The sequence below is a fragment of the Phaethon aethereus genome, assembly GCF_964289735.1.
Source record: "Phaethon aethereus genome assembly, chromosome: 15".
Lineage (NCBI taxonomy): Eukaryota > Metazoa > Chordata > Aves > Phaethontiformes > Phaethontidae > Phaethon > Phaethon aethereus.
Window position 1 is genome coordinate 10,845,990 of NC_138591.1, and position 27,127 is coordinate 10,873,116.

At 36.7% G+C, this 27,127-nt stretch overlaps 1 protein-coding gene across 1 annotated transcript; it reads left to right on the forward strand.

The window, feature by feature from the left end:
• Nucleotides 1-928: 928 nt before the first annotated feature.
• On the forward strand, nt 929-25,496 carry PDXDC1 (pyridoxal dependent decarboxylase domain containing 1; the record flags this gene model as incomplete). Its single annotated transcript, XM_082006683.1, has 22 exons — nt 929-999; nt 1,584-1,649; nt 2,878-2,961; nt 3,869-4,015; nt 6,341-6,530; nt 9,217-9,285; nt 9,820-9,898; nt 10,683-10,767; nt 11,638-11,686; nt 11,792-11,893; nt 12,096-12,221; nt 13,519-13,569; nt 15,351-15,414; nt 16,770-16,858; nt 17,580-17,685; nt 18,800-18,971; nt 19,641-19,759; nt 20,602-20,723; nt 22,753-22,845; nt 22,944-23,040; nt 24,301-24,405; nt 25,234-25,496. The coding sequence occupies exons 1-22, from the start codon at nt 950-952 to the stop codon at nt 25,494-25,496; spliced, it is 2,328 nt and encodes a 775-aa protein (XP_081862809.1). The 5' UTR covers nt 929-949.
• Nucleotides 25,497-27,127: the final 1,631 nt, after the last annotated feature.

Here is a 27,127-nt window from a genome sequence, read left to right on the forward strand (position 1 = left end):
CCCAGTGACCTGAAACCTGCCTTGGTCAAATTTTTCAGTGTTTAGTTTCCCAAATGACTTTTCTAGAAGGCAAGTTTCTTGTAAGAATAGTGGTGTACTTACCCACTGATCGCTCTCTTGTTTGGGGGTGGGAGGTGGTTTTTTGTTGGTCTCCCCCTTTCTCCCCCCCACCCCATTACAATTATGGCAGAGGGGTTAGTTTAGTCTGTACATCGTGAGCTGACTGCCAGTCAACTCAGCTGAGGGTATGGCAGCTTTTTTTTGGTGCAGAAACATGAGTTCTCAGGTGAAGTAAAAGGATAATTTCTAAATGGGATTTGCCACTGAAATATTTCTGATTGTATTTGGGATATCAATCTGTTTTCCATGCTCTGTAGAAAGATTAGGATGTCCCTTAGCAGGTTTTTGATTTTGTTTTGTTTTAATTTTGGATAGTACTGCATGTGAACTTTTACATTTAAGGGAATAGTTGAAGTTTTATTGCTAGTGTAGAATGGTTATGAAAAACAAAAAAATCATTCAGTTGGGCTAAAGTGGCACATATGTAGCTTTTTAGCTAAAGCATTATAATAAGCACTTGAACATCTTGCGCTGCTGAAATTCTTCTTGCCTTCTGATGCTCTTTCATTTTTCATCAGGAAAAATGTCTGACTTCCTTGTGATGTGGTTTTTATTATTGATAGATCCATTTTTTTTTCTCCACAATTGAGTTTTCTTTTGAGTTATTTTATGTTAGTACTATGTTCTCATTTTGTATATTTTGAGTTCAGGCTATTCAACATGTTGTTATTTTAAATGAGTACACACAGACTAGCTAGAAGAATCTGGCTGATGCGTGAACTTGTATTGAGGATGTTGTGGGGACAGTAGTGAGATAAATGTTTTATGGTCTTTTCTTGAAAGTTGTTCTCTCTTTCCCTGAAAGATGGTCGACCCTACTCTAGCAGAAATGGGAAAGAATCTGAATGAAGCAATGAAGATGCTGGAAGACAATCAACGGTATGTACAAACGATAACAACTACAATAGCTGTGCTAAGGGGAGGATTATTAATGTTTCTGTCATTAAGCAGGAAAGAACTCATTTTCCCAGTAGTTGAAGGTCATATTGTCATTCTGAAGCTTACACCTATACAAATCACCATTGTTTCTCAAATGATGGGATTTTTAAAATAAATGTACATATTTTCATGCATGTTCTGTAATATTCAGGGCAAGTCCAGTGAGTCTGTTTTTTCAGAAATGTTAGATCTTTTTTTTTTCTTATTGCTGTGCAAGTAACTTTTAATTCTTATATATCATAGAATCTTTGGGTTGGAAGGGACCTTTTAAGGTCATATATATAAGACTTCGGTAAGTTTTGACATTTTCTGTTAAAGAACTAAAAATAACAAAACTTGGGAACTCTTTAATTCAGTCTGAGCTAAACTTTTGTGTTGGTCTTATCTGATTTATTTATGAAAATTGTCAGTGAAATAGATTGCAAGCATGTCAGTATGTATTTTTTCAAGTCAAAGTCAGCTACTTATTTGATGGTATAAAACACAAACTAAATACATAGTTTGTTCTTGTCTCTTTAACTTAGAAAAGTGGAGGAGGAAAATGAAAAGAAGTATGCACGGAAGGATATTCCTGGACCACTGCAAGGCAGGTAGGCAACAACAGTTTTGAGACAAACTTTATACTTTTCAGAATCTGTAAAGTACATGTAACATGTTTGGTTTCCAAGCAACTTCTGTATTAGCAGACATGGACATTTGCCAGGCCAGGCATTATATCAACTTTTTCCATACTTGGGTAGGGGAAGAAAAAAATTATCACCATACCAACTATTTCCATAGTCACGTAGGAAAAAGAAAGAAAGATTACTTGTTCTTGGTGACTGAAATTTTGAACAATTGGAATCTAACGAATTATTGTTGCCTGCTGCTGTGATTGCAACTTAAAGTAAATATAGATAAAGTTGTGCTATAGATTAAAGAATCATTAAAACATCCAGAAAAAAAAAATAACTGAGACTGATAAAGTTGAAAGCCTTAAAAAAAAACCAAACTCACAAACAAAAAAAATCCCACCTTTTCAGCACAGCTGTCTTAAAAAAAATTATACAGAGCTCTTGTGTATAAGGCAGTAAGATCATTGTATCTGAAAACTAAGGTTTAAATTGATTGTAGCCTCTTTGGAAGACTGCAAAACCTGTTTAACTCTTTTGTGTACATAAACTAAACTTAGGTTTGATTTGAGACACTGAATTAGCTTTTCTAAGAATAAAAAGCAATTTAAACTGTCAGAGTGTAAGTTTTTGTACTACTGTAAATTTTAGTTGGAATTATACAAGTTGAAGTGTTGTGGGTCTTTTCCAGTTTTATCATGTTAGTGCTTCATGTCAGCAGTCTAATGTAGCTTTTGTTTGCCAGAAACTAATATTTGTAGGTAATTGAGTTCAAGAGATATGCTGAGTTTGTGAGCTGAAGCTGGATCATGTGAAGAGAAATTTGGATCCTTAGCTATTACCATACTTTGCTGTGTAGCAATAAGCAATTAAATGTTGTCAAGTCTAACTTTTCAGTCCAAATTTTCAGATTTCAGTAGATCTGTTTTTCTGTGAGTCTGAGTTCATACTTATTGAAGTGTCCTACTATAATTAAGTAGGGTTTTGAATAAATTGATTCAGCAACCTTGTCTTCATGATCTGTTTTTCTGAGAGTAAGGAACTGTTTTTGTTGCTATACTCAGCATTCTGTAGAAGTGCAGTGTTGTCTTCATGGCTTACCATGCAGCATCCCACATGGTCTCTTTGTTAGATGCTGGTACTTACTTTTTTCTTTTTTTTTTTCTTATCCTGATGTGGTTTTGTTTTGCCCTCCCTGGTATGCCAGAGGCCAGGATATGGTGAGCATACTTCAGTTAGTTCAGAACCTAATGCATGGAGAGGAGGAAGAGGAAACTTCACAGGCCTACCGGTAAAGCCAATATGAATTATTATATGTGAAAGATACCTGATTTTGTTATATTCTGATTATTATAGAACTTATACATTTAAGTGTTTTAAAGTGTAAAGATATTGTGCAACCATGTAACTTTTTAAAGGCAACTGACATTATATAGTGAACCAGAGTAACGCATTAGGCTTGGCTTTCTTAAAATTATAAAGCTTTCATTACTCATTGCTATATTGAATTGTACAAGGGAATTGTTTCTGATGTGACAGCTCATTTTGTTTCCTACTTTCTGAAAGTTGTTTTAAGTCTGAAAGTCTTATAAAACTTTGAATACCGATAATTTTTTTTTACCATTTCTACCTGTAGATTTTAAAGAAAAAAAGAAAAAAAAAAAAAGGAGGAAATCAAATGTTTTGTTTCCATTTTTCTGTAAAATGGAAATAATACTAAATAATCTGTGGAAGATTGTTGAAAATTAACATTTGAAAAATAGCTTGGAGATTAAAAACCAAAACCAACAAAACAAAACCCCAACAAACTAATGAAAGCTATGCTTCTGAAGATATTATTAATAATGTCTCCTGAGTTTTCGCTGCATGAGGGAAGGTATGCATTTAATGGACTTTAAAGTCTTAATGCAGATAAAGTGCTTAATTCCAACTCATGCGAGCTGACTGGCTAAAAAAGAAGCTAAAGTGTTATTGTAAGCAGCTAGGCCAACTGAAGTGCAAGTGCTTTTGTCTGCACTGGCATTTAGTATGTAACACACAATGGCAGGAAGGTGACTGTGGTATGCTGTACCTCTCTGCTAAATATTTAAAATTGCACATCAACAAATTCTGCCACTCTATAGTAAAAACATGCAAACGTAAATTACTGTAATGTTCATGACGTATTTAGTTGGCAGTTACTCTGTTCTGGCTTGCAGACTTCAAAACGTTGGTGAACAGGGTCATATGGCTCTACTGGGACATAGTTTGGCTGCTTATATATCAGTGCTGGACAGGGAAAGACTGAGAAAACTTACAACAAGGATCCTTTCTGATACTACTCTCTGGCTCTGCAGGCTTTTCAGGTGAGTCACTGAATAACTTATGTATGACTAGGTAGTGATAATTGTTTAAAAATATGTGTGACTGGACTGAGGATGTCAACAAAAGAAACCACTGTGCCACAAACTTACAAATGTTATTTGAAAGGTCTTAAACGCTTCACATAATTTTAAAAATAAAAAAAAAAGACTGCTTGTTGAGTGGCAGGAACTTATTAATAACATGCTTGCCATAAAAAACCTTTTATAAGGGCTATATGGTGGAGCTAAGGGTCAAAGTACAGTTGCATACATACAGTTGGTCAAACATTTAACTGAATTCTTGTTTCTTGAGGCATATGCTATGTTGCTGAGTCTTGGGGTACTTCATATTTTTAAAAGATGTCTTCAGTTACCTTCTCCTTTGCCCTTCCTGGATCTAGTTTATTTTTCCAGGTATGGTAGGTGACACTACTGAAATTTACAGTACAGTTAAATCCTTCATAACTGCCTGTTTCATCATGTAGCACAGATATCTGAAACTGTTACATGAGAGAAGAAGAATAGAAATCATCTGTGTGGGTGTGTTGGAGTAGAGGGGGGATTCACTAATTAGAAATGCCTTTTTTTTTCCTTCCTGAAGCAAAAAACCCACCACTTTCTCCCTCTCATGATACTGTGTCTTTCAGAAAATCTTGCCAGTGCTACTGAGGGGAAGATTTATTTATTTACTTATTTAGCACAGTGCAAGATGAAATGGTAAAAATGTAACTGAAGTTAACACAAATTTAGTTGCTAGAATTAGGAAGGATTTTTCCTACATTGACGGGCTTACCTCTATCAGAATTATTTTATTAATTCAATTATTGTCTTTATCTGTCTTTGATTTAAAGATGTCAAAACCTTGTGCAATGATGAAATTTGAGAAGTTGCAGGTAATCCAGCTATTTTGACAAATGTATGTGCATGTAGTGAGAGTGTGTCAGTGGCGTTTCTAAATGGCACAGCTAAAAAAAAGAACTATTTCTGTTTTGAGTAAAATATTCAATAACATCATGATTTTATGATTAATGCTGGGTATCTATTGGACTGTGGTTCCCAAAGTTTTGTGACCTGTAAGCAACAGCATTCAACAAATACCACGCTGTGAACTGCTTCATACTTCTTGACATTTTACGTGGCTATGAGCAACACTAGAGGAGTTTCTCTTTGCCCATGTTAGATCACAGAACCGTTGTGTAAAGGTGAAGTAAATGTTTGCTTGTGCGTCATTCTGGAGTTCAACTCTGGAATACTCAGTAGTATTTGTGCATCAGATAGTGTGTGGTAACCTAAGATGTTTCAGGGACTTTATGTAAATTTGTTGATAAATGCCACTCTTAAATTGCACAAGACCACTGGCATACGTGTTGCATAAAAATGCTAGAAGAAAAATCTAACTTGCAAGTTGCTTAATAAATTGACATATTTACTACTTTCACTGTTGCTGTTTCCTTTTCTATAGTTAAGACAGCTGAGGGATTGCCCTCAATGTGGAACACTCGTACCTTATCTCTTCTTTGGTTACTTTGCTCCCGTTTCTTGACTATAAATGTTAATGGGCTGATCTGAGTTTGATTCTTAGAAGGGTTAGAAATGGTGGAGGAGGAGCAGACAAACACCCTCACACCCCCATGAGCCTCAGGGAAACATGCCTTATTAATCATATTGAAGCCAAAATAGCCATAAAATCATTAAAATATTCCTGGGGAAAAATATACTTTGTTTATGTAACTCATCTAAAGCATCTGGAGAACTGTCTTGCAGTGTGATGAATAGATTGTACTAAATTACGGTCTTATTTTCAAACTCTCTAAAATACAAATGACAGCACTAATTTTGGATATTCCAAAATATCTTAATTTGTGATTTCATAATAAAGTTTGCAAGTTTCTGACAATTTACTTTACTTCACATGTCTCATTCCAATTTTACTAACTTAAAAGAGAATGCAACCTGTCATTCTTTAAATTAGCAGGCTAGAATTTACATACATAATAAAACCAGATGAAGCCTTTTGTGTGCTTCCTCCCCCACTCCACCCTTAGTAAGCAAGGTTTTGAACTCCATAAAGGCAATCCTTAGGAACCCAGATGTTTTTTCCTTCTTACTTTATCTTAGTCTAAATGAAAGTACATACTAGGCTTCCCTTGTTAATCTCAGCCTGTCTTGTCAAAATTTCCTTCTACTCTACTTTAGCCTGGGAAAATAGAAAGGTTTTTGATCTATTTTCTTTGTCCTCTTGTGAGCTCCTTTGCTGGTAAGTAGTTATTTTAGTCGCTAATCTGGCCATTGGTTTTGTTGGTCATAATCACTTGGCTTTTCTTGCAGATATGAAAATGGATCAGCATATTACCATGAAGATGATCGTGAAGGTCTCCTAAAAATCTGTCGACTTGTTATTCACACACGCTATGAAGATTATACAATAGAAGGATTTAATGTGCTATATACTAAGCAGCCTGTCATATACATTAGTTCTGCAGCTAGAACAGGCTTGGGCCAAGCTCTCTGCAATCAGGTAAAGTGAATCAATGGGGGTTTTCGCTGCAAGTAGAACCTACCTGGCTTCATATTGCCTACTTGAAATTTAGATTTTAAAAATATATTCAGACTTTTCCTGCAATAGACTGGTACTTGCAGTACAGTCTGGTACACTACTGGCAGCAGTCTTGTAAATTGGTTGGAGCAAGTGAAAATTTTCCTTTAGATCCATGTGTCTACCTGGAACTTCCACTATTAGGAGTGAAACTTTTTCAGGTTTTTCCCAATGCTGCTATGTTGACTGAATAATGTATCCCCAAGCAAGCTGAGCAGGCTCTTTCTGCAGCTCTGCTGTTCCTTCCACACATTCACGTGGTAAGTGTTCCTCTGGTCAAGCATTGGAACAGGCTGCCCTGGGAGGTGGTAGAGTCACCATCACTGGAGGCGTTCAAAAAACGTGTAGGCGTGGCACTTCGGGACATGGTTTAGTGGGCATGGTGGTGTTGGGTTGATGGTTGAACGTGATGATCTTAAAGGTCTTTTCCAACCTTAATGATTCTGTGTGTGTGATTCATGAGCAGATTCCCTTCATTCTCATCTCTTCTTTGCCTTTCTATGGACGTAATAGATTTTTATAGCTTATAAAATTATATATGGTTCTAAGACTTAGGATGATGTGTCTGCCTGTTGAAATACTGCTTTGGCCTCAAAAAAGTTGATTTTAGTAAAAGCATAACTTTGGTGATTTTGAAAACTTAACTTATTTTTCCTCATAGTAGAAACAACAGCAATGTGACTAAAAAGCAACACAACAGGGGGTGGGAGGGGAAGGGTGTCTGAGGTGAAACCATACTTTGATGGCAGCCAAATATCTGCAAGCTAGTAATACAAAAATGTTACACAGTGTGGTGGTACTGCTTTATTAATTGTGATTTCCAACATAATTATAAAACATAGTCAAAGGAAGCAAAGTCCATACTGGGGGTGACCTCAGTAGCTGCAGTGGATCATGTGTTTAAATTAACACCATTTGTCTGGAAAAAATACTTTCAGGTTGCATTTACAGTCTCTATTTTGCAGCAACAATACAACGGGAGGAAGAAAAATATTCTGAATATTTCCAATGAAAGGATCCTACATGCTACCTTTTTTTTTTTTTTTTTTTTTGAACAACTGATTGTTTCTAGATTGCATTGCGCTTTACATAAGCTGTTGGTCATGGTGAAAAAGACCCGAGTCCAAACATACTGGATTTCCAGACGGAGTTATTGCAAAATTTGTGCTGAATGATGACCCTGTTTATTTTTAATAAAAATTATCTTTTTTTTTCTCTTTTAAAGGAAAACTGTTGAGGGAGAAGTAGGCTGTGGTGATCCCATTTCAAAATGTCTTGCTTGGAATAGCAAGATTACCCTACAACCCAGCGCTTTAAAGAAACCCAATTTTTCCTAATTATGTCTAAAACTTACTGGTTTTGCCAAGTATTTATTTGCATGAATATTTGTAGGCTTAAATAAACTAATTGAGGCCATATACAGATTTTCTTACTGCATACCTAACATTCAATGCACTAGTGATATTTTTCAAACTTAACATGCACTGAAATGAAGGGTTGAGTTCTTAGGGCCTTTGTTTTTCAAGTCTTTGGAGAAGGCAGGCAGAGGTACTACTAATAGATTAAAAATGTAGACTGCAGAGAAATAAAAATGGTCTCATAGATGGAACTTGGCTAAAACGACTTGGGAAGTAGGTGGTAAAATTTTGATCATTGGAATAAGTTAGTGTTACTTTGGTAAGCCAAGTGTTGCATGTAGTTATTGACCAAAACTGTTTGATACAAGAAATACTGCTAAGAATCAGTATTTTGGGAGCCTTTTGCTTCTGAGTACAGAGTAGATTCTGCTAATAACAGTGGTGCCTTATCTTTTATTTATGAGGTAACCTGTCCACAATTAGGCAATCACAGAACTTAGAAGTGACAGCATTTTATCTTAGATTTTGAGAAGTAGTGTATATTGTAGAGCAGACAATTGATAGTCAGACATTGATTCAATTTGTGTTAAATGAAAGGATTAAAACAAACTAGTCTGTAACTGTAGTTCTCTTAACATGCTGAATCTTCTGCTCAGTGATGAGTACAGTCAACTAGATTTCACTTGTCTAGTGATGATCTTCCAAGTTAAAGATCAAAACGTAAGAGACCTTGATTCGCCAGCCTCCCTCCATGTTGATGATGCAGAAGTTATCTGGAATTTGCCTCCATACCAAAGGAAGAACTTCAGACTTAACCAGCATGAATAGTCACCTGAGCTGTATGATCAAAGTAGGCAGATTGCTCCCTACTCGGTAATAAAGTGACTGTGAACCTCCAGTGGAACGTGGCCCATGTACAAAGCACACATTTGCTCATAAGGTGTATTAATTGCAGGAGTGGCCAAGAAAAACAGGATTGAGTTTAGGCTGTTGTACAGGGCATGGGTATCTCAGAACAACTGAACACAGTTGACCTGCTAACCAAAAGTTTACTGTTGTTTTTTTTTAATTTCTCCTGTGCTTTCTCTGCTATTAATTTGATTTTAAGTTTTAGCAGAAAACTTACTTTATAATGTGATATCTAGCTTTTTATTGTCATGTCTACTATTTTTTGCATCACCCCATGTATTTCTATGAATGCTTGAAATGAGTATGTCTTAGTTGTTGAAATTCCATCATTTTTATTGCAGCTAGGGTTACCTCTTTCTTGCATGTGCCGTGTGCCTTGTAACACTATGTTTGGATCTCAACACCAAATGGTAAGTTTCTCTTCCTTAAGAGCTCTTTTGGTTTCTGTTTTTATTCTTTTTTTTAAAAACCTCATTAAATGAATGTCAAGTATGTTGTTAGGAGAAGCTTATTAATGTACTTACTTTTTGAGCCTCTAAGTCTTCTATGTTACAGCTGTACAAATTGTAGACTGAAATCTTTTAAAAAGCCAGCAGCTTTTTATATTGGTATCTTGGTTTTGTCATTTGCAAGTTGTTTCTAATGGCATATAGTAAGGTGCTTTTTTAGTCCAAGATTTCTAGAACACATGTAGTCAGAGGTACGCTTACAAACAACATGATGTATTTGTGTTGTGTTTTTCATAAATGCTTTATCCGACCTTCAGGTTATTTTACCTTTGAGAAGAGGAAACTGCAAGCCACAAAGACATTAAGAATGTCTTCCAGAACTTCAGAATGCTGTCCATTTTTGCTCTTAATGCATTTTTCCAATTCAGCAGAAACAATTCTGTATTGTTTGACAAACGTACTGATAAATACATATCTTTTTCTGATTGATAACAGGATGTTGCCTTGTTGGACAGAGTGATTAAAGACGATGTTGAGTCTGGAAAACTGCCTCTGATGCTTGTGGCCAATGCTGGTAAGTGCTATGGCCAAACAATAACAAAATAAGCATGCTATTTCCTGAATATATATAAAATCCAAAATAAAAACATGTTTTCTTAAACAGCTTAGTGGTTGCATGTCAAGAAATATCAGGAAATATCTTAATGACCACACAATAATTATCTGTCTAGAGGGGTTTTTATTTAACTGATTTAAAGTTGGATTGTACTACTACAGTTGATGTATTAATATAACTAGACCTTACTTCAGTGAGTGCAAATCTCTTGTTGAAAATCAGTTTCACATTAACAGTTCAAAAATTTGTGATGGATGTGGCATCAACTTTAGCCTTAAAAATTATATTTTTCTTCTAGTTAATTAAACAGAATTGCTCATGAACAAAATTCCTTTTAAGTATGAATGAAGGAGGTGACTGCTACTTGCTTTGGACTTGGAAAAATATCAGAGATGTTAATCTTGGTTTTGTTTCCTTTAGTTGAGGTCATAGTTTGAACATATTAAAGTTGTCTGCATTTCTTTTCTGAGGCTGCTGAGTCTTCTAGTACCTAGGACATCTAATTTTCTAAGTATTTTTAACATATATTGACAAGCAAAACAAGTGTCTTTATTTTTTGCCTAGAATTCCAATTAGTTGTAAGTCACGATGAACCAGTTATGAATACTGTGTAGTGGGCTCTTTTTAAAAATCCTTTTTCCTGCTCTTGTGTGACTTTTGACAACAGTACAAGAGCTCCTTTTATGTAGTCCTAGTTTGCATGCTTATCCTTTGTCATTGCCTTTTTTCCTTTTCAACAAAGGGACACCAGGTGCTGGGCACACAGATAAACTTGGCCGACTGAAGGAACTTTGTGAGCAATATAATATGTGGCTCCATGTAGAAGGGTATGAAACTTGAAATTTATTTCTGTGTAACTATATTCATTAAAAAGTCTTAACTAATGGACAGCACATAATTTTACAGCTAATCAGCTAGTAGAGAGCAATAGGACCATCTTTATTTTTGTCATATTGAGTATTTTATATGGTTATAATTTTGTTCACTGCATGAGATACAAATTGTTTTACATATACAGGAATAATTAATCAGAGTGGTTATTTTAGTATAGGTTAGTGATTACTTTTGCTCAGATGGTAATCCTATCTGCCCTTGCTTTGAAGAGCTTGGAATAAGAATAAAAAGACCTTATAGGACAAGTTAGGGGAAACACTATACAGTAATTATTGAGAATTAGAAAGGAGAATGAAATGAGTGTGGAAGAGATAACACTTTAATGAAGGTTGTCAAGAAAACTGCTGCAAGACTGTGCAACATAATTGGGAGGAGTATTAAACCAAGAGGAAAAGAAATTCCAAGAACTTAAACAATGTTAATGAAGACTCCAGTTCTCTAGGTGTTTTTTTTTTTTTTGAGCCTGGAGTAGAGACTCTGTTTCTCCTGATACTTCATTATATAGTGTTATATTTGCATGCTATTAATTTCTGATACCAAACTGATACTGAATTATGGGTAGGACTTCAGGGGATGATTTCCCCAAAGGTTGGACTGAAACATTTTTTGATTGAAATAGATTTTTACTTTTGGGGTTTCAATCTTGGAATACCAAGTAGCAACATCTACTACATTGTTAAGGAAAAATATACGAACAAAAATTACCTCCCTTTACACATCAACATGAAATATTTAAACTGGAGATTAAAATGGTATCTCTTAATGCATATTTAATATTTGCTAAAACCACTTTCTTTTTCTAGTGTGAATTTGGCAACTTTGGCTTTGGGTTATGTCTCCTCTTCTGTACTGGTATGTTTTACTGTATCTAGAAACTTAATGTGCTTTAGATTTTTAAGGTCATGATCTAATCAAAATACATATGGCTTATATTCTGCTTATTGCAATCAACTTCAGGCTGCTACAAAATGTGACAGCATGACTCTTACTCTGGGTTCCTGGTTGGGTCTCCCGGCTGTACCTGCAGTGACACTCTACAGACATGAGGATCCGTCTTTGGTATGTTCAACTCCTCAGTCATTCTCAAGATCTTGAAGCTTTAATTTTGGTCATGGTGTAGTGTCTTGTTCTTCATAAGCATCTAAATTATAATTTGCAAAAGCTCCCTTATTGAAGCTGTGACATAGTCTGTAAGCTGTCAAAAATGGAATAGTTGAAGAGACGTTAATAGTGGTTTGTTTATTGTTTATTTCCTCTTCAGTCCCTAGCAGCTGGGCTGACATCGAGTCAGCCCGTAGAGAAGCTCCGTGCCCTGCCACTGTGGCTCTCACTGCAGTACTTGGGCCACGATGGGATTGTAGAGAGGATAAAGCATGCCTCGCAACTGGTAAGCAACAGCTTGTTGCCATGTTGTTTCCTGATACTTTGCTGCTTTGTGTATGGCTTGGAGACTGTTCTTAAGAATCCTCACCATCTGATTTAACAGTTTGAGTCTACAAGCAGAAACAAAGTTTGGATAGCTGTGATAGCCACCTGCGTATCACTTGTACTATCACAGAACACCATTACACTTAGGAATGTTTTAATAGTAGCTGTTAATACATCTCTTTTATTATTGTGATGCACTATAGAAGAATCGACTAAAAATACTGTAGTTGCTGACAGCATAGCATATTGGTTCATACTGTGTTACAAATTATGAAAGCAGAGTAAAGTGTTTGGGGGATGGATGTGCTTTTACTATTAGATTGTATATTTTATTAGTTTTTTTAATGAGAAATACTTAATCTTTGTTCTTTCTAAACAGTAAAGTAACATAATCGCTTCTTTTTTTGTCACTTCTCTATTTTAACAATTTTGCTTGAAAGCTCTTCAGAGAAAGACTTCCTTATTTTCCTACTCAGCATCATATTGATTCAAGTAATAGTAAATTATAAACGCCTGACAAAAAGGACTTAAACATTTCTTCAGATACAGTGGCAAGTGCACTATTTTTTGAAGTTGAGTCTTACCCTAGTAAAAATTAAGGCCTGATATAATGTGTTAGTTAAAAAATGCATTGTTTATATGCAAAACATTTTTCCTTAAAGGCACAGTACTTACAAAAAATTCAAAGAAGGGCAAAATGGAAATGGAAAGCTTCTGTAATGGTTAGTGAAGAAGCTCATTGGCATGAAAGACCTAAAAGAGTGATAAAGTTTTATTGGTCATTAAGATTTTGTGGCAGCTAAGATTGATCTTAGCTTTTATAATAGTCTATTAATAGTCTTAAACCACAATGTAAGAATGTGGTTTCTTTGATTATTTCTAATGAAAATGATTTAGAAAGCAGTCATAACCAGTTGCTGTGGTAGCTTTGAGAAAATTAACTATTCTGCTACACACTGTGCTTTAGTTAGTCAACAGAGTTGTAATATCTCTGTAACTTTGTCAACAAATACACGAAGACTTTATCTTAATGAAAATTGCTTTATAGTCAGTGTTTTACTAAAAACAGAAAATATTTTTCCATTACATTCTAAATTTACAAATAAGAACTGGATGAATCTCTGATGCATTGTGGGGGCTTGTTCAGAAATAGAAATTATGGTACTGACTATTTAATGTTTTTCAGAATAATTTTCAACTTCTAAAGCTGTGCATTTGTGTCTTCCTTTTGTTTCCCTTCTGCTGTGGTCTTTTAGAGTCAAAGGTTGCTGGAAAACTTGAAAAACCTGGATTTCATTAAAACTTCGGTACAGTCTGCATTTAATACTTTGGTTGTATAGCTTAGTCTTTGTTTATTAAATTATAACAATAACTTTGATTTTTTAAAAAATTATTTTAAAATATTACTTAAGTCATAGCCATTGTTCTGACTGAAGATGCTTGGTATCTTTCTAATTAGGTTCTGGTGTTCAATGAAACTGTGTGGCTTGTGTGTGACCTCTAGATCATACTTGTTCCATTGCTGTGTGCTCATGCACTCAGTGGAGCTGACAGAACAACATCTGGGAAGTGTTTCTGTTGTCCCACAAGCGGGGTTGGGTGCCAATCTTACAAACACAGCCGAGATATTTATTTCATGTTTGCGCAAAGGTGGGTGCTAGGGGATAATCCCACAAAGCTAGCATGCCACACGAAGGAATTGCAACGTATTTATCCTGTTACATGATTAGCAGAAACAATGCAAAACCCACCCAAATTTACATTCATTGGTTAGTGATCACCGTATGCTTGCTGTTGGCTTGTTACATTTAAATTAGCTTTGCTTGCCATGTAAACCAGCACGCATGCTCTTTGCAGGTGGGGGGACAGTTTGCATAGACCCTCAATTGAGTCGGTGGTCGTGATCTCCCCCTGCTACCTTTACCTTTACCCCAGTTACTGTGGATTTTTTTGCTGACTTCAGGCCAGTACCGTTGTTCTATCCTTGTTATCTTCCTTGTAACAAGATGTCTCCTTGAAGTCCCTCTTAGCAATTCCTCCTCTGGAGGTGGGTGATTAGTAAGGCATACAAAGTAATCGGACCTAAATTAAACAGTGTCACCACTATCTAGACATTAACCCAGTCATATGGTTGTACTCAGTCTACATTTCCAGAGGTTGATTTAATTCCATTTAAAACATGGATCTGTTCCATAATACATTCATGAAGCCAGTTTCCATAAGCCTCTGTAATACATTCTGGCTGCATCTTACCCTGCGGTTGAGATGCTGTTGTGAACCCTGTGAAATTGTACGCAAAAATTATCCCAGCTGAGGTTTTTACACCAGAAATAGTTTTAGAAATTACATCTAATGTATTCGTTCCAAATTGAGAGATGTCCTGTTCAGCAGGGCTTGGTGGTTTTACACACACCCCCCCTGCCGGCACCTTTACTTGACACTTGATATATAGAAAATATATTCAGCTTAGTTTTCTGGGGCAATAGATAATTCATGGATCATTCTGAGTGACAACAACCATTTTTGTAAAAAATTGTTTTTCCAAGTGGCCTTGAGAGTTCAAATTACTGTAGCACTTCCCCCTTCTACTTAAATAAATCTTGCATTTTTAGGATTGTGAAATGTAGCCTCAGATTGCCTCCAGAAGTTGCCCAGTCCATTTCTCCTACCCCCAAAGCCAGATCAATTATAATCTTCTTATTCCTGCTGTAACTTTCTTGATGTTCTCCAATGATTCTGGGGTGATTTCCAAGAGAATTTTTTTAATGTTAGTATCTGAAAATACTTAAACTGTTTAATACAGTATATTTGCTAATGAACATGCTTGGGTTTCTTGCTTTATAGTGCCCAAATCTTAATTATGCATACCTTAAGCCAATGCAATTCTGCTTTAAACGAATAATGATTTAATTTCCTGTTTACGGGTATGTTAACTTACACTTCTAGAGTTAACTTCTAATACAGAAATAGTGTGAACATTGTTACTGATGTCAAAGCAAAATGATCATCTTTGCTCAGTAGTCTAAGGAATGATACAGTGTTAAATCTTTAAAAAATATCTGAAAATTACGTAATTTTTTTTTTTAAGGTTGAAGATGAACTGAGTTCACCAGTGGTGGTTTTCAAATTCTTCTGGGAATATTCAAATAGAGGTATGTGATTTATTTAAAAACAAAACCAAAAAAACCTCTCCCTATAGTTCTTTAAAGTAATAATTCATAAAATTAATTTGATGAGGTAAATGTTACATAGTGCGCCTCATGTAACATGCTTTTAAAAAGGTTGTGAATGCTGGTCATAATCTAGTGATAGAATCCATACATGTGATAACTTCTTTTTTTAGCTAGACTGCAGTGTTTTAAGTTTACATAACAAGTCATTTTCTGCCTTCTTGAATGAGATTTGCATATGATTTTGGTCTTGAGAGCAGATGATGGAAGTCTTACAAGCCGCAAGCTTGTTTTGAGCATACTGATGGGGGAAGGTCTTCCTTGGTTTTGTTCAGGCTTTCTGTTCCTTTTAAACTTTTAGTGGCTAGCTGCCAGACTGACGTTTCTCTGTGTTACTGACGTTTCTCTGTGTTACTGACGTTTCTCTGTGTTACTGATTACACTTGCTGTTGCAATAGTTTTAAAAATAGCAGAATGTGTTCAGAACAGCTCTGGAGATGCTGTCATGGCTATACAGTAGCCAGGCCACATGTAGCTCTGAGCAGAACATCCTTAGTTAGATGTGCTGTCCAAGAAAGAGGATTTTTGTCCTCTCAGCTACAACAGAGGATGTTGAGGATGTTGTTCTGCTGTTTGTCTGTGCACACTCAGAGGGTGGGGCATGTCCAGCTGGGATGAAGCAAAAGACTGCTAAAAACTTTGTGTTATGAGTGTTGATTTTAATTGTCTGAGGATTTTTTTTGTGTTGAGTGTAGGGGAGGATTGGTTTTGCTTTTAATCTAATTAGTGGTTGCGCTCACAAAGTAAATCTATTCATCCAGGTCCAGTGACTTGGTGGATAGCTTTGTACATGGATGCATTTATTTGAAAAGCTTTACTAGGGAGAAGTCACCCACCTGAATTATTAGGATGTAAGATGTTTGTCCATTTCTGCATGTTTTATGTATATAGTGGACTCTGTAAATCCTTAGTATTATTTTTGTGTTATTCAAAACGGAAGTTAATCATTAAAACTTGATTCAGGATTTTTCTTTGTGAAAACATTGGTTTTATTTCCATTGGGGCATTTGAACCTCAAAACCAAGAGAAGTGTTTTATTGGTTGTTTTTAAAACTAGTATATTCAACCCTGTTTTACTTCTAGTAAAACAGTATTTGTCATGTTCAACATACCTTTAAAAAAAAATCCTTGTTAGTCTCCTTGAGGTCCAGTACATCATGTAGATGTGTTACATTACCTAGGAAATGTAATTGTCTTTTGTCTAAATTTTAGGTTGCCTTTTGTTTAATTAAGTAAATAAAAATCCACTTCTGTGATTCTTGTATCTTTGGATTCAGATCAAACCTCACATGCTGCACAGGCCTCAACTATTCAACACCCCATAATAAGCAACGAAAGACACATTTATGACACTTTCAATCAGTGGGTAAGAATGGATGCTTTTTCTCTTTAAGAAAATAGAAGTGCCAGTGGAATACTTCCAGGGGTTCACCAGTAGTTATAAAACCTTTGGTAGACTAGTTTGATAATTATTCTTGATCAGATACCCTTTGCAAAACTAGTGGGCATTTGGGATTTAAAAGATGAATTTTCTCTGAAGCAAAGTTACTTTCACATTTCTAATTATTCTACTTGTAATTACTACTGAAATCACTACTGCATCTTAAGCTGTTGGTACTGGATTTTTTCCTTGGTCTTGTGGAAATATGTGAAAACTTTAGAACTCCTTTTAATTAGCTAGATACTTCACTGACAATGTCTGTGTATTCATGAATAGACTGTCTGTCTTTTTCAGATCTTAAGAGTAATTCTCTTAATTCTAGAAACCCGTGCTTTCAGAGAGCTGAGCACGTAACCATTTTGGATGAATTGTGTAGTAATCATGGCATACTTGAAGACAGTGACAATTTTGCAGAAACTTCTGACTTGTAATGCTTGTAGCTTACCCTGAATTTTCATGATTTTAAGTATACATTCCACTTGGTCACCTGCAAGCTAAAGTGTTTTGTTACAAGAAGTGAATTTGAGAAATATAGAAAACTGTTTAGCGTGTGGTTCCCCTTAACTGTGGGAAGAGTCTAGCCTGAGTCAAGGACTGCAGCAGGTCATGCTCTGTACGTTTCTTTAACTGTGCCTTATTCCTTCAGCTAGGAGAGCAGTTGGCCCAGCTGGTTCCTGTCAGTGGAGTTGATGTGGTAGAACTGGAAGACGAAGGCACATGTGTGCGTTTTAGCCCACTAATGACTTCTGCAGGTAACATTCACTTTTCATTCAGCCACTTGTAAAAACTGGGATTTGCTATAGAATTGTACAACAATCTCCTGGTGTAAAAGCAGATACACTCAAGAAACTTCTTAGTATATTCTCCTATGGTGAGGATTTTCTTATAAACAAAATAAACTATCACAGCTTTATCATTCTGCTGTGCCTTGGAAATGGGCACGTTAGCAGTAGCTCAGCTGTTGTGGGTGACATTGCCTCACTACCTCTGCAGAGAAAGGCTTTTACTGATTATTTTTAAAATTTGTTAGCAAAAGCAAGGAGAGAAGCTCTTTGTTTCTAACAGCTATAAAAGAAATATGAAGGATGAATCATCCTTACCTTTCCTTCTCTCAGCTGCTTAACACAAGATGCTTGACCTTTCTACACAAGTGTTTCAACAACAAAATGGTGCTTGTGTTCTACTTAACTAGAACAATTGTTTACTAAACCTCTAGGTTTTTCTATAATTACTAGTGGCGGGGGAAGAGGGAGGATAAAAATCTGTGCTTTGTAAAATGTCTTAAATTTCATGTTTAAGCCAGCACTGTGTATGTACTTTGTTTAGATTCAGGAGATGCACAGAGCAACTTGGCAAGGCTCAGGGTGATGCATGGTGTCTCCTTTTAGCTTGTGTGGGGTGAGTGGCTTAGGCTATCAAAACACCTGATGCTGATGTGAGAGGATCCTGGTGTACACAGAAAAGTAGATTTTTAGAACAAAATCACTTGGTGATGGCTGTGATGTTTTGTTTGTTTGTCTTGTTTTAAACCAGCATGGAAGCTTAATTCATTATGTTTGGCTATGGGAAGAGGAATTTTTCTGATGCTAGCTACTGATGTAATGAAAAAGGGTATTGTCCTTATTAGTTTGTAACATCGGAAAATCCTTTTTATTAGCATGTTTTTTATTACATCCTTAGCTCGCTCCATTTTGATGTATAGAAAACTGAAGAAAAACCACTGTTATATAGATCAAGATATTTCAATACGATCTGTAAATTATATTTATGATTGACTTAGAGTGGCTTCTTTACAGATTACTTAATTCAGACATCTATGTGCTATCTGTTCACGTTTTAGCACGTATTAACACATCAGCTCTTTAGTTTTAGGAACTGAAATACAAGATGTTGATCAGTTAGTAGACTGCTTAAAAATGAAAATACCAGTATTGACAAGCACACTGCAACTGAGAGAGGAATTTGAGCAAGAAGTGAGAAGAACAGTAGGCCTGTTGTATATTGAAGATCTCAGCTGGCCAGGATTAGGTGTTGTAAGGTAAATTTTTCAGCATTTTCTTCATTATATATTTGGATAGACTGTGCATTAACAGAAGGGAATACGTGGTCTCTTCAGTGGTGATTTGGATGTATTGTTTGCTGATTATTATCTGGCTTTGCACACAGTTGAAGCTTTTGAGTGCTTATTTAAAAATTACCTTTTTAATGTTGTTTTTTATTTTTTTAAAGAAAAGCTGAAAAGCTGTTTTAGCAAAATTAGGGCAACAGTTCTAATACTGGAGGCAGCATGTGGATCTGTTAGATGCATATGTAACATGCAAGGGCATCCTACTATATTTAGCCAAGAGTAACTTAAATTTTTATCTATAATGCATTTCACTTATATACTGAATACCACTTCAAAACCCCCTCAAGTGTCTGTTCTGATCTTCTGACATAGTCTTCTGGGAAACGATTCCAAAAAGTCAAACCAGTTGAAGTATAATCAATACGTTACCTAGAAAGCTGTTGTGTTAAGTTTGCAGCAGCAAGCTTGCCCCACCACAAAATCTCTGATGACAAATGCCAATCAATTTGTTAGTCTAAGCTGTAATGTTTTGAGATTTTTGGTTCATAAGATAGAGAAATTTGTAGAAACATGCTAAATGTATATCTATTTTTGTATATACTGTAAAGTGAAATTACTATCTTCTGGTTTGGTTTGAAGATACGACTATCACAGTGATGGGAAGAATGATGACAAACAAGAAAAAGAACTAGAAAAAATCAATACAGAACTTCTGAAAAAATTAAATGAACTGGAGTCGGATCTTGCTTTTTCTTTCGGTAACTGCACTATTTTAAAAATAACTTCTATTCAAGCTAATAGTGGTTTTACTGGCTGTGTTATAATGGTTCCACAGGTCATTTTTACATAGGCCATTATAATGCAAAATTACCCTGCTGCCTATATGGTTATTGTAGAATCATCTGTAACTCTTTCCTCCTCACCCCTATTTCAGTTGGTAAATATCCAGCAGGGTGAGCAAAGTGCACTCTTCTCAGAAATATTTGTGAAAACTGACTTATGGGCAGCTTGACCAAAAAGGGTTTCCTTGTCAGAAAGAGTAAGAGCTGCAGTGTTCCTCTCTGTAACTGAGCCTTCGCAGTTAGTGCTGTATCTAGTGAAAAGCAGATTTCAGCCAAAACCCACTGACCAGTTCACCGCTTCCTGTGGCTAGATTAAAAACTTCAGATGACTTTCATGATAATGAGCAGCACTTTCGCATTTACGTAGTACCACATTATAGCTGAAATAATATTTATTTGCCTACTTGGAACTCTGGTATTTTTCTAGTCGGTTTTCAAAAGTTGAGTGCCCTGTAATTGTGGAACCAAGTAACCTGTAAATTGCAGGAACTAACAACTTTGAAGGATATTCAGTGCTGATATTTATTATACAATTCCTTGGCTGTATAAAATATCCACTGTTTTTCTTGTTGTTTTCTCTTCTCTTTTTGAAAAGCTACAGGGCTGAGCTTTTTCAGTCTGCATAATTTCTACCTACTGCCCTCAGTTACTGAAGGTGTGTGTATTAGGATTTCCAGATTGGCGAGCATGAGTGTTGCACCTGTTGTGAGAATGCGTTTTTGTACATCACAAAGACTTGATTCTCCCTGTGCTCACAGGTCCAGAATTTGGAGGGCAGAAGAACTGCGTTTATATTGGCATGGTACCTGAGGATCTGGATGTGTCAGAGTTAGTTGAAACTATTGCAGCAACAGGCAGAGAAATTGAAGAAAATTCAAGAGTATGTATTAATAAATCCCAGAGCATTTCAGCACCTTTTTTTTTCCCCTTCCATATTGGCTTCAGGACATGGTTTTGTTCTTTGTGAAAGTAAAAACTGTATTTGCCTGCAACCAGCTGTATCAATTACTGTGGAAATAATAACCTCTGTCCACATAAGGACAACTTTTGTTACAGGATTAGGATACTCAGAGGATAACCTGATTTATGTTCATGGTCCTGTGTTCAGTAGTTCTAATGAAAAACTTCAGTAGTACTGAAATAAGCTTATTTTATCACTAAAGTTGAAGCTGTCAAAAAAACAAAACCAAAAGGGAAGGCGGGGGTGATTGTGAGCTGGTGTTTCTCATCGCCGATAGCTGTGGTGGGATAGAGGTTGTTTATATACCAGCTTTAAGATAAGACTATGCCCTAAAATGTGTGAAAAATTTCAAGCTGTGGCTTAAAAATGGAAATTAGAAATTACCTATTGAAGTAATAAAGCTGATGCTGCAACTCCTTTTTGTAAAAGCATTTACCTGATTAGAATTCTCTAAGCGTTCTCTAAGTAGAATTCCTAAAAGACCTGTGTCGCAAATGAACCTAAAAATTGTGCCCTTCCATTCTTCTAGTGCTGAGCATTTTATTTCCTCACCTAAAAAATAAAGAGAACTTCAGAAATCCTTTGCCTATTTCTGCCCATGAGAATATGTTGATTTTGGCAATGAAATTTTTTCTAGCAGTGTTTTCTGGAGACTTTCTGCCCACTCTTGACTCCCTATGCTGCTTTGAGGGCAAGACGAACAATGGTTTGCCTCTAGAATAATTTCATTTTTTTAAATTGTTGTAGTTGAGAGATTAGGAGCTGAATGTTGGAATATGGGCCACTGATCCTGAAGCTTCTAGAGGGGACTCAGAAAAGTGCAGTCCTTGGAACGAGCTACAATAAATCTGTGGTTCTGAAAGGATCTTAAACCATTTGATCCAAAACTGAGAAGCAGAACCAATCTGGGAGAATGACACTTGCATTGTTTAGATAGTGATGTTTGCTGTAAGAGGGAAGGGGTTTAGAAAAAAAAAACCTACTCCAGTATCAGCAAGCCGTTAGGACAATTAGATAAGTACACAGACAAGAGGCAGAACCAAAATTGAAGACAAACATCTTGACTGGACCAGAAAATGCAGTGGTTCTTTGTATTCTAAGTGCAATCCCGTTGCATTCCCTTCTGTAGCCAGCACCCTGGGGGAGTTAGCTTGCTGTCCTGGTCAATTCCTGGCTTGAATGTCCCCCAGGGAAAAGGAGCAGCTTCCTCTTTTTCCTTTGTTTTTTATTAACCAACAGTAACCCAAATTTTTGGCATTTTGGAGGAAGTACCTGTCATTTAGGCCCTGTGCAATATTAAAAGTCCTGTTAAGTAAGTTATGGAAATTGGCATTTGCCTTGCACGAGACACAATTATGACTTTGGTTTTTGATCTCTTACGTTTGTTCATTTATTGCCCCTACAGCTCTCCCAATAAGCTGCCTGTCCTTTGCAGCACAGAACATTGCTGATGCTGGCATAGGGTGCCACAGGGCTCAGATTGGCAGTCGTATATTAAATCTGAAAAACAAAGCTGAACCTAGACTGACACATACCTGGTTAGACTTACTGTGAGGCTGGTTTAAGCCCTGGGTACTTCAAAGAACCCAAATGTACTCTATAATGCTAAAAATTCTTCCCAGTCAGATTCAGCACCTGACAAACACTTATGCACTAAGCAGATCTTTGAAGAATTTGGGTCACAGGCTCATTTCTAAGTGAAGGAAAAGTATCTACTATTCCTGTTTAAAATGACATTCTGTCTTCCAGGTATATCTTTTACAAATCCTGCAGTGAGCCTGAACATTCTTTTTACAATTTACAGTTGTAATGAAATAGTGATTGTCAAATACTGTCTTAAAATAGAAAAATATCTGACTACCATGTTTACATCCTCAAAACTTGAACTTAAGAGGCAATTTCGAGTCCAAATAATATATATGATAATACAATTTCTGGTTTTTATTAGCTGTTGGAAAACATGACTGAAGTTGTTAGAAAAGGGATACAGGAAGCACAACTTCAGCTTCAGAAAGCAAATGAAGAACGCCTTCTGGAAGAGGTAAGGCTACAAACATTAGCTATCTAGGTAATTTGAAGTAACTTGTCACAAGACGGGTAGCTTGCTCACCAGCCAGTGTTTCATTGTGTACTTTGCAGGGACTGCTACGACAGATACCTGTAGTGGGCTCTGTGCTGAACTGGTTTTCTCCATTCCAAGCCTCACCGAAAGGAAGAACGTTTAATTTAACAGCAGGTAGGACTCTGCATCTGCAGCCATGGTATGCTGTCATTAGAACTATTTCCAATTTTATACTAAAATTGCAACACGCTTTCTTGTGCTGACTGGTGAGTGACATAACCCACCCTCAGGATGTAGAAGAACATGCTCTCTGCTATTTTTGTAACACCCAATAAGACAATCTTCTAACCTCACTTGTAGTGTTTAAATTTTGTTCTTGCATGTTGAGTCACATTAAAAAAGCTCAATTAGACACTGGCATTTATTAATAGAGGAATAATTTCTGTGACTTTTGGTTCCATATGCTGCAATAGTTTGGCATTTATAAGTGTGTAAGCTAGCAGGGTAGCTCAGGTCTTAGAACGTTGCTTCCCCATGTATATACACATGTATCCTCTTGGGTGTGCTTGCCAGGTGGCACTCGGATATTCTGCTCTGCTACTGGAACTTGACTGCTCTGTCTGAAATACTGGTTTGAGATATCTGGCCATTGCCGTGTTGATAAAGTACTGGTTTGCATGCTAAATAGTATGAGGGCAGGCTAAAACTAGCTGAGGACTAGCGTGAACCTGGCTTTGTGCGAGACAGGAATGAATGGAATATTACAAGTAAGAGACTATTATTGTAGTCCTATATTTGTTATTCATGTCTGGTCATGTGAAAAGAACTGGCTATAGCTTTTACGTCATTAAGACTGATGTACTAACGTTATGCTTTCTGAAAGTATAAATTTTCACTGTAAAAATTATGCAGAGTCTTAAGAATATTCCTGAACTCAGCAAAGTGTTGGACCTAGAACAAGAGCCTGGCTGATATCTTTGTAAATAGCAAGGAAGGCTTTCTGCTGTATTTGGGATCTTTCTTTCCGATTCTTGACGCACCAACTGGAAGGCGCTTAGGGCAGAGAACAGCAAGGTTTCCCTGGGGTACTTGCTAGATCCCCTTTCCAAGCACACTGCTCTCAGTAGCTTGCAGCTGGGAGCCTGTCAAGCGCTGAGCAGAGAAGGGGAAGAGGAATACTGGGTGTAGCTGTGTTGTGAAATGAGCACGAGGGAAAGATTGATTCATCTCTGTAAGTCTCAGCACTTGTATCCCCAGGTACTTACAAATGGATTGCCCTCAAGGGCCGGTTTCAACTCGACCTAGCACATGCAGTTTCAGAAACTTGCATTAAAAATAAAATTGTTACATACCTTATGAGTACAGATGAACAGAAAACTTGTCTAGTTTGTGCTGTATTCAACTTGATACTTTTTTTTTTTTAATAACATGCAGGCTCTCTAGAATCCACAGAATCTACATACGTATCAAAAGCCCAAGGAACAGGCACGACTCCACCACCAACTCCTACTTGCAGCCTTGCAAAGCAAAGACTTCCTGGTAAGTTTCTACATCTCAGTTTTCTTTCTAAAACTTGCTAAACCATTCTGCCATCTGAGTTGTATGACACAGGAAGACCCACGTGATTTTCTGTCTTTCATAGTATCTGGAACTAGAGCTCATCTTCTAGTGCCTTAAGTCTGCGGTAAAAACCTTATTTAAACGGAGCACAGAACACCACCCAAGTGGTGTTTTCTCCCCAAGAACTTTTCCTGGGCCACAGGAAGTTGCTATCCCATGAGGTCCAGAATCTTCCTCTGCAATATTATGAGGTTATTTTTAAAAATTAGCAGGTAAACAAGCTAAAAGTTTTATTTGGAATAAGAGCATAAATAACGTATAATCATGTACTTGAGCAACTAGCATTTCTGTTGCTACCTAATATTTTGTGAATGAAGTCATTCTAAGTGAAGATTATTAAATTTATGGCACTTTCTGTGTAGCTGTATTAGTAATTAACGTTGATTTGAGTGGCAGGAAAACCATAGTTTTAACTCACCTTTTGAGTTGGTTGGCTTCCAGCCTGCCGTTCTCACTGCAGGTTTTTACCTTAGAATGACTTCATCACTGTGCACGTAGGCAGCTTGGTTTTCAGCTGAATTTTAACAGTCTCTGTGTACATAGGATAAAATAAGAGAAGCTACTGCTGTACATCCGTATCTGTAACTGCATGAAAGTATGGCTGTTTAGGGTACAAGTTAGCACCCAAATAAAATCTATTTCTTTGCAGCTGTAAAATTCAGATACTTTCTTTGAAACTTAATTTGTGCCTACCACATCTTGTATTTGCTGCCTCCATTGGTACTGTTTTCTTCAATCACTTTACAGGTCAGAAAATTTTTAAAAGGTCTCTGAGAAGTTCTGATGCATTCAGTGAGACCAGTTCTGTCAGCCACTGTGATGACCTGGAGAAGATGGATCAGAGACCCCCAACTCTATCCCCTGGCCAAGAGCAAGGACCTTTGGAGACAGAAAAAACAGAGGAGCAGAAGGAGGTGGCAGAGGCAACAAAGACAGACAGTGAGGACATTCCAAGTGACAAATCACCACATGACTGCACAAAGGTAGAGGAGCAAGAAAGTCAAAGATAAAATCCAGACTCTGGATTTCAGACTTTGCAGAGGAAGCCCATGCCCTGGGAGGCAGGGTATTAACAATGCATTTAAGATGTGAACAGTGCCACACACTAGTACAGTAATAACTACTGTAACTTACTAACTGGGATTTTGCACAAATATAGATTCCCCACCATGGGACAGAGATTTGTCTTCTCGTACACTTGTTACAGTTGCTTTAATCTTCTACGTGTCAGTGTCACCAAAGTACTAGTGAAATTTATTAACTGCTCATAAACATTTGTAAAAACAATTGGCAGTTATCCTTCCTGTAGGAACCTAAGCATGATAAATAGTTGCTAACTGACCAATCAGCCATACACAAGATTAAGAATACAGTTGCACCCAATAATTGTAAAATGATCTTTATTTTATGTTAAGAAAAAATCAACTGCCAATTGTTCACCTTTTTAATATTTAAACTTCAGTTTAGCCTCTCCTGCAAAACATCTACTGAAATCAACACTAGCTCTGTTTTGCTTCTTTTCTTACCCTTATAAAGAACGAACACTGCTCGACAGTCGCAGTGCGGCGAGCATTAGGGATGGGTGTCTGTGTATATAGGGGTCATGGAATAGTACTTTGCCATCAACCATTTTTTCCTGCTGTGGTATGACTTGAGCCACTCAGCCAAGGCCCTAGCTACACCTAGCTACAGTGGGGACTGAGTGAATGAGTTTTAAGCCTTTTAGAAAGAAATAGTGCCTCTGCATGCCTAAATGGCTTCTTGCTTCTGCCACTGGGAAGAATCCCTAACACACCATTATTTTCCTTTGCACGGCATTTATAAACCAAATACTATTGAACACATTTATGTAGTGTAACTGGAGTTCTTTCTGTTGTATCTTTTTACAGATAGTTGTAGTAAAGCTTGGAAAACCAATACATTTGTGATGGTTTCAACACTTATTTTTGAATAACAGTAACTTACCTATGGTATGAATTGTACAGACTCAAAGAACTGATACACGTTATTTACACTACAGCACGACTTCTTAGGGTCTAGGATATCTAGGATTTATCTTTGGATAAACCAAAAGCTATTCCCCGCCCCACCCCACCCCCCTTACTTTAATCACTTTGCTGCAAATTTTCAGAGCCTCTTGTGGAAGGGAGATCCTTGGAAAAGCGTGCTTTCCCCAAGGAATCTGACTTTGAGGAAAAGCATCCCATCCCTAGAGAACTGGATACAAGTACTGTAGTTTGCCTCATTTGTTTTTTGCTTGGGCTTTTTTCTCCCTCCTAAAAGGTACATGTTAACACCATCATGGCTGTAGTAGTAGCAGGACTCACTTTGGTAATCTGAAAATTTTGGGGTTTTGAATTTACTGTCACCTGATTTGACTCCCAGCTTCTAGCTCCTGTGGGGCGGGCAGGCCACGCACAGGGCCAGCATCGCTGTTGGGATAACTTCAGTAAATCAGAGTGCAATTTTTCTTAAGTGCAAAACCAATTAAGCTGACTAGTCTTCCTCATTGGTTTCTTTGGTGCAATGAAGTATGTTAATAAGAGTAATTTGTGGAGATAACCTTATCACCACAAGGATTAATTTTTAATGTTTTTATATTTGGAAGTGTTAAACCAGTAGTTTTTGTTGGAATGAGTTT